This window comes from Hemicordylus capensis, chromosome 2, assembly GCF_027244095.1.
Source record: "Hemicordylus capensis ecotype Gifberg chromosome 2, rHemCap1.1.pri, whole genome shotgun sequence".
NCBI classification, from domain to species: Eukaryota; Metazoa; Chordata; class Lepidosauria; order Squamata; family Cordylidae; genus Hemicordylus; species Hemicordylus capensis.
The window spans coordinates 267,798,625-267,811,238 of record NC_069658.1 but is presented as its reverse complement, the minus strand read 5'-3'; the positions used below and the strand labels follow the sequence as shown (position 1 = coordinate 267,811,238).

At 42.0% G+C, this 12,614-nt stretch overlaps 1 protein-coding gene across 15 annotated transcripts in view; it reads right to left on the bottom strand.

Annotated features, from left to right (window-relative positions):
- Positions 1-12,614, bottom strand: part of PXK (PX domain containing serine/threonine kinase like) — an 84,282-nt gene that overhangs the window by 35,224 nt on the left and 36,444 nt on the right. For all 15 annotated transcript variants that reach the window (XM_053288246.1, XM_053288250.1, XM_053288253.1 and 12 more), the window contains 7 exons: positions 12,371-12,444; positions 11,012-11,086; positions 5,652-5,756; positions 5,380-5,481; positions 4,239-4,400; positions 1,765-1,882; positions 140-218 (listed from right to left, as the gene is read on the bottom strand). In XM_053288246.1, coding sequence (XP_053144221.1) covers positions 140-218; positions 1,765-1,882; positions 4,239-4,400; positions 5,380-5,481; positions 5,652-5,756; positions 11,012-11,086; positions 12,371-12,444 — 715 coding nt within the window. The remainder of the gene's footprint in view (positions 1-139; positions 219-1,764; positions 1,883-4,238; positions 4,401-5,379; positions 5,482-5,651; positions 5,757-11,011; positions 11,087-12,370; positions 12,445-12,614) is intronic.

Here is a 12,614-nt window from a genome sequence, read left to right as displayed (position 1 = left end):
ATACACAGGCCTTAGTTGCTCTATAAAGGGACCAAACATTGGGCTTAATGACAAAGTGGGCCATCCAAACAAAACCATGAGAGCCTCTAGTTTGCACTGTGAAGGAAAGGAAGCTTTTGTTCAACTCTTGAGGACTTACGGCATTTGTAAAAGCCGGGAGACAGTTGGCATGCCATTCTTCATGGCTTCGGGAGAAAGTACGGATTCCAGGACAGTAACTAAAAATAAATAAATAATCAAAATGAAGTTGAAGGAAAAAAAGAACCTCATCCACATGTGCAGGCCTTGCAGGTTTTTGTTTTAAGACCAGATGTTCAGGTTTGGCACCACAGAAGAGAGGATGCATTAACCCCTTCAAACTATAGCAGGAACCTAGTTTACAGAGACATACAGAATCCACATGCAGTAGATATTTACACCAGGCATTTCAACACACACTCATGTTGGGATGGCTAAAGAGAAAGAGGACAAGAGTGCCAGTCAGAATATTTTAAGGATTTACAAGCACATTTTATTTCCTGGAGGTTGCCATCCCAAAGGTAACTGCTGCATTTACCTCAAAGTAACTGCAAGCCAACATAAAAACTGGAGTTGTTGCCTTTGGCCACATTGAGCCTTCTAATGAGAGAAAACAACTGGCATAGTCTTTTCCGTAAAGGCAGGCAGTTAACCTAAGAACATCCACTGTTGGCTCAAGGACAAACAGATTGAAAGAGGGACAAGGAGACAGAAAACGTCACTACTCAATTCCACAGCACGTTTTAAGGCGTTTCAGCAAAAGACTCTTGCAAAGCAAAATGTTTGGGGGGGGGGCGGGGGGGACTGCTGCCCAACTGGTCCCAAGCACTGACAATCGGCTGAAGGGGAAGGACATGCAGCACTCTTTATTGCCTTGATTTTGCTGGCATTTTAGCAGGGGGGAATGGGGGGGGTAGACAGAAGCCATCTGCACACCCTGAGAGAGGGCCATCTTGTTTCGAGAAATATTACTCTAAAGCAGAGATAGACCACCTTGGCTCTCCTGTTGCTGTTTAACCACAGCTCCCATCACTGTAGAGTTGTAGTTCAACAATGGCTGGAGCATCAAGGCTGCCTACCCCTGCTCTAAAGATAATGTACTTGCTCCACACAAAGGACCATAGTGAAATCATTGTTAAACCCCACCTCTTGTCTATTCTACCCAAAGCAAGTGGACTGCACGAGAGAGCCTCCAGGCCAAACTACAGGTTACGTTAGGCATATCATTGGTCCCTGTATTCTTGGGTTTTATTTCCAGTATGGGCGGGGGGGAGGGAGAAAGTAGATGCAGATGAGGAAGAGACTAGGATCACAATGTGGGTGGAGAGGGAACTCTTATTGGTTTTTTAAAATGTAAACTTTGAGAACTATTTTTTTCTTAATTAAAAAAGTGGTGGATAAATATTCTTAATTATAAAAACACACACAACTAATCCTTTCCCTCCATGGTGGTCTTTGAAATCTTCTCTCCACTCCACCATGCTCGCCAATGTGTCAAGAAGTGTGTGCAGACACACAATACCAATTACATGCTTAACATAATGTATAGTTGGGCTCTCAGAAGTACGTGAAACTTTCATATCTCTCACCCTTTGCTCTAAGCAATAGCGTCACAAGAACTGTGAATCAGTAAAGTGATTGGAGAAGGTGTTTGTCTGGGCAAGCCCTAAGTTGGATAAAAGAAACACCAACAATTCAAGTTTCTGTTTGAACTAGGCTGAAATGTTGCTACAAGAAGTTACTGACCTATGGACATAGATGGTGCAGGAGGAAAGGTATCCACTGGAACAGAGTCTGGAGGTCTCCCATATGCCATTTCATACAATAAGTGACCAAAGCAATGTACATCAACACCTTCTAGAGTCTGCAAAGAGGGAAGGGAGAAATAACATATTGCTAGAACACCTGTATATCACATCACATAAATACCACATCTGTTTGCATCACTAATGTTCTATGGATGTTTACTTATATGTGCCAAAAAGATGATACAAGCTACGGAAAAAAACTACTCTTTCTTAGCACATTCATATCTGAAAAAATTCCCAAATCAGAAGAATTATAAGTGTTCATATGCAAACGTTAGAAGCAGTGTTCCCTCCAATTTTTATCACCAGTGAGCGGAAAGAGTTTTGTTCTGGGTGGCACAAATAAGGCGATGTGCACACATAACTCTAACTCTCTCTCTCTCTCTCTCTCTCTCTCACACACACACACACAGAATCTTTTCCCTGCCTTTAGTTTCCCCAGGCCCCCCAAAATAATTAATGCGCCACGCAAACATTTTTAACCTTAACGTCCATCTGCATTTTCTACAGGTAAGATTTTTCACCCCAGTTTTAGTGAAATCAGTTCATTTTTCTAATTTGCAACAAACACCACTAAAGCTAAACTATTCTGAAATAAAGTCATTGAGTTCATCTTGAACAATAAAGGCAGAAGAACCCGAATACCAGCTACACAGTTCCCATTTAATCAAGAAGCTTTACAGAGTTTGTTATTAGTTGTAACTTCTAGCAATTCATCCAAGAATAAACACAGAGGCAGAGTCAACTGTAACACAACAGATCTTGGGAATGGAGATCATGCTTTGAGGTAAAGTGTTATTCACTTCTGGACCATGCAAGAAGCTCTTTATTCCTGTTCTTAATGGAATCAGTTCCTTTTACTAGAGCAAGAACAAAGCCAAGTGCTCATGTGAGGTTTATGAATAAATCAGAGGTGAGCCACTTTATGTGCTGCTGTGATTTTCTTGTTGACAGTGAGCACTTAAACAGGCTTCTAGGACAGCAACCCCTGGCAAATCTTAACAGTTCCTAATCTTCACCCGGCTTCATTTCAGGCAAGAAGTGACCCGCTCCATTTTCCCCCTCAAGCCTTCACCTCTTGGATAACTTTTGTGCCACCATCCCAGAAACAGGACTGTCCCATTTCAAATGTAAAGCCTACATAAATAATGCAGATCGTACATATATTTTCCATAGGAAACCAACAACAAACTATGCACTCATATAATTAGCAATTGCACTACTTCATTACCAATACAGAAAACACAGTTCATGAAACGGCAGCATATGAATATTATTGTAAACAAAGAATATAAATCCTTTTAAAGTACTACTGCCCCTTGTATTTAAAATCTGATTCAGCATCACAAGAACACAATAGTTTAAATAACCAAAGACAAAAAGTTAGGGGAAACACCAATATGGTAGTCATTAACTTATCGCAAAACAGCTAGGTGCGCAAACATTTTAAACCATTTTTTACCCCACCTCCAGTCTCTCTGGGCTGCCAGGAGTGGGGGGGAGCCATCTCCACCTCCAGTCCTCCTCCAGTCCCTCCATCCTACTCTGTCTGGAGGAGGCAGCAGCCAAGGCTCAGCCTGGTGGCAGGGGGAGAGAGATGGAGTGGCGGCAGCAGCCCAGCTGAGGAGAGGAGGAAATGGGGCAATACTTCCCTTCCTGGCTGGGGAAATGGGGTGCCGGGCAGTTGGGCACCGGTGGTGGGCGCAGCAGGGACTGCATGCCCACCAGAAATGGCTGTGCTGAGGCCCGGGGGTTGGTATGCACATGCACACCTTAGAGGGAAGCCTGGTTAGAAGTCTGAGCCAAGATGGAGTTGCTGGAGTGCTTAGCCGAAAATGATAACATGGATATAGTGGATATAATGAAAATCTAGTGGAACGGCAAGAAACAGTAGGATCCAAGGTTATTCTTGGATAAAAATTCTAAACAGAGAGTGAGGCACTGGAGATGGTATAGCTTCGTATGGCAAATAAAATATAGAATCTAAACAACTAAAGAACTTAGGAGGCTGAACTTCTCTACAGAATCACTGGGATGGCAGTAAAGATTAAGGTAAAGTGTGCCGTCAAGTCGATTTCGACTCCTGGTGCCCACAGAGCCCTGTGGTTTTCTGCAGTAACAGGCTTAAAAGGTAATTTATTATTACACACACAATCTCTCCTTCCTGTACCTAAACATAAGAAGAGTCCTACTGGACCAGACCAAAAACCTTTCTAGTCCAGCATCCTGGTTCCTTCCCACAATGGCCAACCTGATGCCTCTGGGAAGCCCAAAAGATATTAAGCCTTAACCTCCATTCCCACCTGCAAACCAACTGCCTTGAATCTGAAGTGAACCCCTAAACACAAAGAGTGGTACTGGCTCACATTCATTAAAAAAAAAACCCATGCACAAAAATGTGTCCGAACGTACATTAATTTTACGGAACTGTGTAAAATAAGGCCGATAGAAGGATGGGAGCCCCAGCAATGCGTTCTCCAAGTCCAGTAGCCTGCATGTGTCCCCATCCAACATTACATTGGAAGCATGAAGATGGCCATATGGAAATCCTTTTTCATGCAAGAACTTCAAGACCTAGGAGACAAAACACAGAGAATTCATTTTAAGTGAGAGAGATAAATCCACCCTGTTATGACTTTTAGTGCCTTTCCAAAGATGCTTCCCACCTTTCCCCACAAATTTCAGAATCAGGACATTCAATCTAAGCTTCCCCTCAATGATGGGTGCAAGGTTTATTTGTTACAATTACATTCCACTTTGCACTTCCCATTGTCCATTCACCTTTTACGCTTATTTTCCGAGTATCAGATATCCCTTCCTGTCTCACTACATTTGAGTTTCTTTAGAAAGTGTAAATAATCTAGGTATCTTTCCTCCCTCCCTCAAAAGCCAGCTCTATCCCACAAGATACACATGTATATCCTGGATTGTTTCATTGTATCTGTGTGTAGCATCGAGCATGGTTCACAACCTTCGGAATGTATCGACACATTGAGAGGCTGTTTCACACATTACGTCTTTCAACACGGAGATTGACTTCTGTATTGGGGAAAGTAAGTACTTTGTTTGGAAAGGTATGCCTAACAGCAAGTATCTTTTTTACCCTTAGTAAACCTGAAGGAAAAAGAAATGCAGGAGAGATATGCAAGCAGGAGATCAGATTCTCCTCTTGAACATATGAAGCATCCTTCTGCCAAGTCACACCATAGCTCTGCCATTGCTTGGCCCAGGACTGTCGGGAATAGCAGCAGCTTTCCAGAGCTCTGGCTGCAGTCGGTCTTAGCCTTTTAAATGGGAGATGCCAGAGATCGAACCTAGAACAACTGAGCTACAGACCCTCCTCTTCAACGCCTGTCCCACTCATGGATCTTTTCTTCAAAATTCATCTGGATTTTGCAACCTGACAAACTTGTAAGGAATAAATTGGGCATTTGGGCATCATACAGGGTAAACTGGGCTTTGGACGCAATTTTTTCCACTGCTTTTTACGTGGTCTGTCCACCTTAACTGCAAACATATTTTAGACAATGAAAAAATAAAAATAAAAAGTTACCTCTAGTATTTGTCTGCCAAATGTTTTAATTTGCTGAAGTTCAAGACCCTGAATCTTCTTCGGATTGCAGTACTTCTTCAAAAATGGATCTTTTGGTTTTGCCTTTAAAAATAAATTGCTACTATGATTATTTTCAACCACACACCAGCACTATGTATTTTTACTTCAAGTAGTATTTATTTTTACATGCAAGTTAAGAAAAATTGATCTAGGAGCCATAAAAATACATGCTCAATACGATGCTATTGATGTCTCAAGAGCAAAAGATATACCTTATATATCAAGTCCTTTAGTGTTCCTTTTTCACTGAATGGTCTAATTACCAGTGCCGAAGATTCACTGGCTGTTGCAAAAGTGACTTTGTAAATGTAAGGATGCTGTAAAAAAATAAAATAAAATACTGTATTAACCAAAACTCCCATCCAATGTACATTTACTCAAAATTCTAATGAGTTCAACAGAAGTTGCTCCCAAGTCTGTGTGCATAAGACTGCAGCCTGATACATATGCTAACTAGGTCTCACTAAACCCCAGGATTTGCTGAAATTCACCTAACAGAATGCAGAGATTCTGACTAAGTTAAAATGTTGATCTCTCTCACTCACTCACTCACTCACCTGTACACCTATTTATCGAATAAGCTTTATTTTCTGGGCTAAAACTGGAGACTGACTTCAATTTGCATTTAAATCCAGCTGGAGTTAGAAAAGGTAAATGAACAAAGGAGCATCTCTCAGGGCCAAATTAAGGTAAGTGTGCCGTCAAGTCGATTTCAACTCCTGGCGCCCACAGAGCCCTGTGGTTTTCTTTGGTAGAATACAGGAGGGGTTTGCCATTGCCTCCTCCTATGCAGTATGAGATGATGCCTTTCATCTTCCTATATTGCTGCTGCCCAATATAGTACCAGCGGGGATTCAAACCGGCAACCTTCTGCTTGTTAGTCAAGCATTTCCCCGCTGCGCCACTTAAGGTGACCAGGGCCAAATTAGACAAATGTTAAACATACAGAACATACAGTTTTTGTGTTTTTTTTCTTTTGTAAAAAGCAACCACAGAGGGTGATCAGGGCTGCAGTGTAGTGGTATAACACCTTCTCCTTGTGCTGTGGTCCCAACAAAAACTATTCCCTTTATCAGAAAATTTCTTTATTCTGTTATTTGCCCCAGGAGGGAAACTCCAATTAGCATCAACAGTAGCCTGCCTCCCAGGGCAAACAGCTGGCAGGTGAGGATTTTCATCATGACTGTGGTGTGGGACAGAGGGTTAGGTCTCTCCTTCATTGCTGCAGTCCCAATCCTGATCACACACAGCCCAACACCACAACTGGCAAGAGAAGTAAGAAGGTTGGAAGAGGAGTGTGAACTTTTTCTTCCTGAGTCGTCCAAATAAAATCAAGAATAGGTCTAGACCGATTTACTCAGAGAAAGGGGGGCTGTGGAGAATATTGCCACATGACTTCTTGTATACCAGTATTGACTGTTCATTTGCCTAACACAGTTGTTAAACAAACAACCTTTGGCCTATACTATTCTTTGTTTCTGGAATGCAATTTGTAACAGGAAGGGTCTATTCTTTGTTTCCTGTCTGATTTTAAATCGCACTTTCCTGCCACGGACATCTGTGTTAATATTCCTGGAATCACTAGAACAACTGATAAACAAGAACTTCGACCGATCACCTCTTGTTTGTCACACTCTGTGTAATTCAGATTAACTAGTCCATACTAAAAGCGTCAAGTGGCTGCACAAACATAGGTTTGTGATACCACTCTACATCAAAGGCTTTCCCATGCTAGACGACAAAGTATAATAAGACTTGACCAGGGACCTGGATTCTGATCACTACTGAGGCTGGGACTAGACATTACAAAAACCTGCATGTAGCTGCCACCAAACAGCTACTGCATGCCCCAAACCTCTGCCTGTTTAGGAATCCCCAGTGCATGAGGCCACTGCCCTCAGAGAGCATATTCACCCTCACAAGTGGCAGACAAAAGTAAAATAGCAGAGACTATTAGGGAGGTGACATTCCACCATGAGCTCTGAACTATCAGATGTTAAGGGGAAAGAGGAGATGACACGAGACCAGAGGTCCATTGACCATTAACAAACATGACTCCGATTACGCTGGACCGCTGCTTTCAGTGGTAGCCGCACGACTCTTATAACCAGTACTATCCGCCCCAGTTGTGAAACTTACAGAGTAGCCTTGAACAAATGAGTAACTTACCAGACAAGGCTGTTTTTGAGGGTAGAATTGGATGTCAAATGTAGAACATATAGTACATTTGATAGAGAGATTAAATAAATAAATAGATGGGAGGTAGGAATTTCTCACATTGGCTGACCAGTTATCAGGCATATACAAGCCCTAATCCCACATTATGCTCAACACTCATACAATCTGTGTAGAGTGTTTGCATGTAAGGAGCTGAATGCACGTACAGCTATTCACACATTATTTCATAGATTTATATATGTTCAGTGCATATACAGTATAGTCAAATACTTCCTATCCGTGCCCTGCATTTGAGGGGGCCTATATCCAAGTTAGTTTTTTAAATGAACACATGTATATTCATTCACTCAAATACATGTACATGTGTACAGACACCCGTATGCCCATACAACATAATGTACAAACAGGGCTACACTGTGACTGAAAACCAAGGGCTCAGCTTATGGAAAAGTGTTACACAGTACATGTCAGAATCAATGAAATAATTATTGATGCCCGATTTATGACATTTAACTTCTTATGCTGCACCATTATTTTAAAAATAGAGTGCTTTTTTTGGCTTATTTTTAGATGTCTGAATGTATGCTATACTAAATACATTCTACGTTTGCTTAAACAGTTTGATTGTCCATGGCTTATTCAATGTTCTTGCTCTCCAGAGCTGGTCACTTTGCTTTATTTCTCCTTTCCTTTGCATTACAAGTAAACTGCATATGACTTGAGTTACTCTGTAAAGCACTTTGTACACTTATGGCACTTGTTAAAGTTAGAAGAAAGCCATGCAAAAATCTGCATAGGTTTTTCTCCTAGCTATTATTGATCTCACCATGATATAAAAAAGAGGCCCACTCAGAAGATTAAGCAGGCACTTACCAGAGCAGCTTTAAGCTGGTCTATAATCTTGAGCTGGTCTTGTGATAGCAAGCATGAATTCTCCCTTTTGCTAAGCAAGGTTTGCCCTGGTTTGCATTTGAATGGAAGACCACACGTGTGAGCACTGTAAGATATTCCCCTTAGGGGATGGGGCTGCTTTGGGAAGAGTATCTGTGTGTTTGTACGCAGAAGGTTCCAAGTTCACTCCCTGGCATCTCCAAGATAGGGCTAAGAGAGACATCTGCCTGCAACCCTGAAGAAGCTGCTGCCAGTCTGTGCAGACAATACTGAGCTACATGCACCAATGGTCTGACTCTGTATATGGCAGTTTCCTATGTTCCTATATTCCTAAGTGTGGCAATCAACAAGCATGCCTGGTTATCCAGAGCAATCTCAGGGAAGATGGGCACATTCAATACCAAGTGGCATACACCAATCCTGCATAATGACTATTCTTTTCCAGAGAGCATTCTGGAATGGCATTTGCACAATAAATACCAGCTGGTAAATTGCACTCAGTATTATGAAAACTTCTGTGTCTTATATTATTGCAAGATCAGCTGAACTAAGCAGCATGGCTGCATTTCTTCAAAAGCATGCATAACTTGGTTTATATAGGAGGAGTTTAATATTAAAACTATTTCGGAAAGAGTAAGTTACATTGTCTTGCCCACCCTCACTGCCCAAACCACTAATCTCAACAGCCAGTTAGGATTGAACCAACTAACCATTTTTCGTCACTGCATAGTGTTTTCATACAGTCACCATAATTATGGGAACCACAGGAAATATAGCTTATTGCAGGGATAAGGAGTTACTGGGTCTGCTGAATATCTCACTCCCTGCACATCTTACTTTGGGCAATCCAGGGTTTTTGAAGTTTGGTTTGTTCAACAAATGTTTAGCTAACATGCCTGACTCCTTTCAACAACAACGTGTATTGCACTTGGAGTGTGCAGCGTGCTTCATATGTATCATGTTAACGTAATCCTTACAACAACCTGTAAGATAATTATTGTTACTACTCCCATACTGCAGCTGCAGAGTGGAGGCTGGGAGGGAGTGGCTTGCCTAAGGCCTCCTAGTAAGTGGATACGAAATGGAAGATGCAAACTGGGGAAGCCCCGATTCACAGCTCAGCCTCTTAGCCACCATACAACAACACCAGCTCTTGTGATCTTTCACATGATCACATGTCAAATGGATGCCAACAGAAATTGCAACTATATCACCGCATAATAGGAAAGCTAGTCAAGTGACTGTCCAAACTAATTTAAAAGAGAGATAAGAGAGGCTGACAATGTCTAATGCATGGCTGATTGCTCACATTTAAAGGATTATTGCTTCCCAGCAAAGACCTTTTGTTTTGTTTAAATAGTGACCATTAAAAGCAATTTATTTCTGGAATGTTTGAGATGTGTTGGCTGACACAACCTCATCAGTGTAATTTGGACCTCTATGCTTTGAACCTCTGCACTACAAACAAGTGCCCCAGGAGTTACAGAAGAACATAGGAAGCTGCCTTACTCCGAGTCAGACCATTGGTCTATCTGGGTCAGTACTGTCTACACTGACTGGCAAAGGCTCTCCAAAGCAGGTGTCTCTCCCAGCCCTACCTGGAGATGCCAGGTAGGGACCTTCTGAACTTGGGACCTTCTGCTCTTCCACTGAGCTAGGGCCCCATCCACTAAGGAAAATATCTTACAGTGCTCACATGGAGTCACCCATCCAAATGCAAAGCAAGGCAGACCCTGCTTAGCAAAGGAGACAATTCATGCTCACTACCACAATGCTCACTTAGGACAAAGCCAACTGGTGGGAGGACCTACAAAGCTCTGCACCAGAAGTTCATTCTACATGGACCATACTGTGTGTCTAAGCACAAGTCCTTAATCCGCCACACATGACTTCACCTCTAGAGCAATTACATGGCCACATCTCATATTCTTCTCTGCAACCATGCACCCTCTCACTAAACACATACATGCCAGGTGTGCTTTAGGGATGGAGGGGGTGGGCATAACATAATTCGTCAAAGCTGTTCAAAGCCCACTGAGTTTTCTTCAAGGCTTGCTGAGTCACATTAGACTTTAGACAAGTATTATAGTGCATGTGTCTAATTACTCGCTATCCACCTAAAGTTTACCCCAAGCATTTGGGGCAAGTAACAATATTTCTAAATAAAGACTTCAAATGGCCATGAAAATCAATATATAAAACCTAAAACTCCACATTCCAGCTTAACCCCAAAGATCCTAAAGGAACAGACTAAATAGGGGGTGCGGGGAATCAAACACTTTCAGAAGAAGCTCAAGGTAAGCTATTGTAATGGGGAAGGGAGCTTCACAGCTGTGGAGCAGCCACCAAGAAGATCTCTCTAAGCTCCCATGAAACTTGAGCCTGATGGCTGGAAGGAAGTTCAAGGTTTTATCTTGACAATTAAAATGGGGCACAGAAGGAGAGGCAGTCATATGGGCTGATGCAAGTGCATGGATAGGTTTTTAATCAAGAAACCACTCACAGAACATGAAGAAAGAAGCTTCATAGCACACTGAAGATCTTTATCCGACAGGTATTTGTCAGGGCCAAGGTCAGCCTGAAAATACAAACAGTTACTAAATTAATTACATGATATGCTGAAAAACGCTTTGCTGAAGCTACTAGAATAGCTCCTTCTGAAAAGTGTGTTCTGGAGTACCTGCAGAAGTAAATCTCTCATCCACTCTAGTAGTTCCTGCATTTTCTGCAAAGTTTTTCTTTAAGTGTATCACTCCCCATTCTTATAGCAGGGGTGAACATAACAAGCCACAGTCCTCTAGTCAAGAAGTGCCCCATTTAGTGAATCGCCATGCCATGGGAAAGTGATTCATGCCATTCCTGCTACCTCCTCCATGACTCTCAAGTATTACTGCTCCAGAAACATCAAGGCAACAGCACTGATATGGATCCCAACCTCCACCCTGCACAGTGAGCTTATTCTGAGGATCATGCATTTTAAGTGGCTCTGAAATGGGGGGAGAGAGGGAGAGGGTGTTTTGATGCACCCATGCAGTTGTGAATTGCTGGCCCTGCAAGAGCAATGATTCTGGCAGCATTCAGAGCCAGAGTGCTGTGCGGTGTTTTGGCAGAGATCAGAGCCTCCTCAACATCCAGTTGCTTGGCATGGGCTGGTGGGTTGGAGGGGGGGGGAGGAGGAGATGCAACCAGCCAGCACATCCGTTGGGCACTCATATTGCCTGCCCGCCCACGCACCATCTGCCAAATAAGCTTTTACATCTACAAATGATACCTGTAGATGCACCTGTAAGCAAAAGTGGTTTCATTATGCCTCTTCTTTCCTAATCTTTTCAGATGTCTATGACTAGGTTCATCCATACTCACTGGTTTTAGTGGGTTTGGGGTTTTGTTTGTTGTTGGGGTTTTTTTTGTTTTGTTTTGTTTTGTTTTTGCACAACAGAACTGCATTTATCTACCACTTTGGATTTGTGTTGAGTAACAGAAATCAATCATTCAAATGCTTCATTTAAAAAAAGCTTTGGCAATTCATAGGCAGACAGACTAGGATAGAGAACAGGTTCCATGTGGTCTTGAGAATCTGTTTTGTGGTTCACGAGGTCAGTGGACTGTGAAAATTGCATATTGTGCCAGGCCAGACTTGCAAAGATCATAGCTGTGAACCATGGTAATAATCCTCATTCTACTTGCTGCAACAGAAAATTCCCACAACATAATCAGCATCATAACTACAACCAAAATGGGCAGAGAGTATTAAAAATGACTATGGATATATAGATGGGCACAAAAGAGAAACTCAAAGGTGATATTGGTAACACGTGATGTAATTTTGATAATGAAAACAAAACCCAAAAAGGAAACTTGCCCAGCTTAATGCTAGCCGCTCTTTTGGTTGGTTCTTAATCTTCATTAAGAAATATTTCTTACGTATCCTCCAGCCTAGAAAGAACCAAGAAGTCAATAATGGTTTGCATTTCACTGTTGAACTCAAAGCAGACTTTTCATTTTCTTTGCAGATTCATATAACTGGATTGGCCAATGGTGCACTATTTAATCACAGCTCTCCTGAAGCAACTTGAGTTAATTTACATTGATCAGTAATGCCAAAT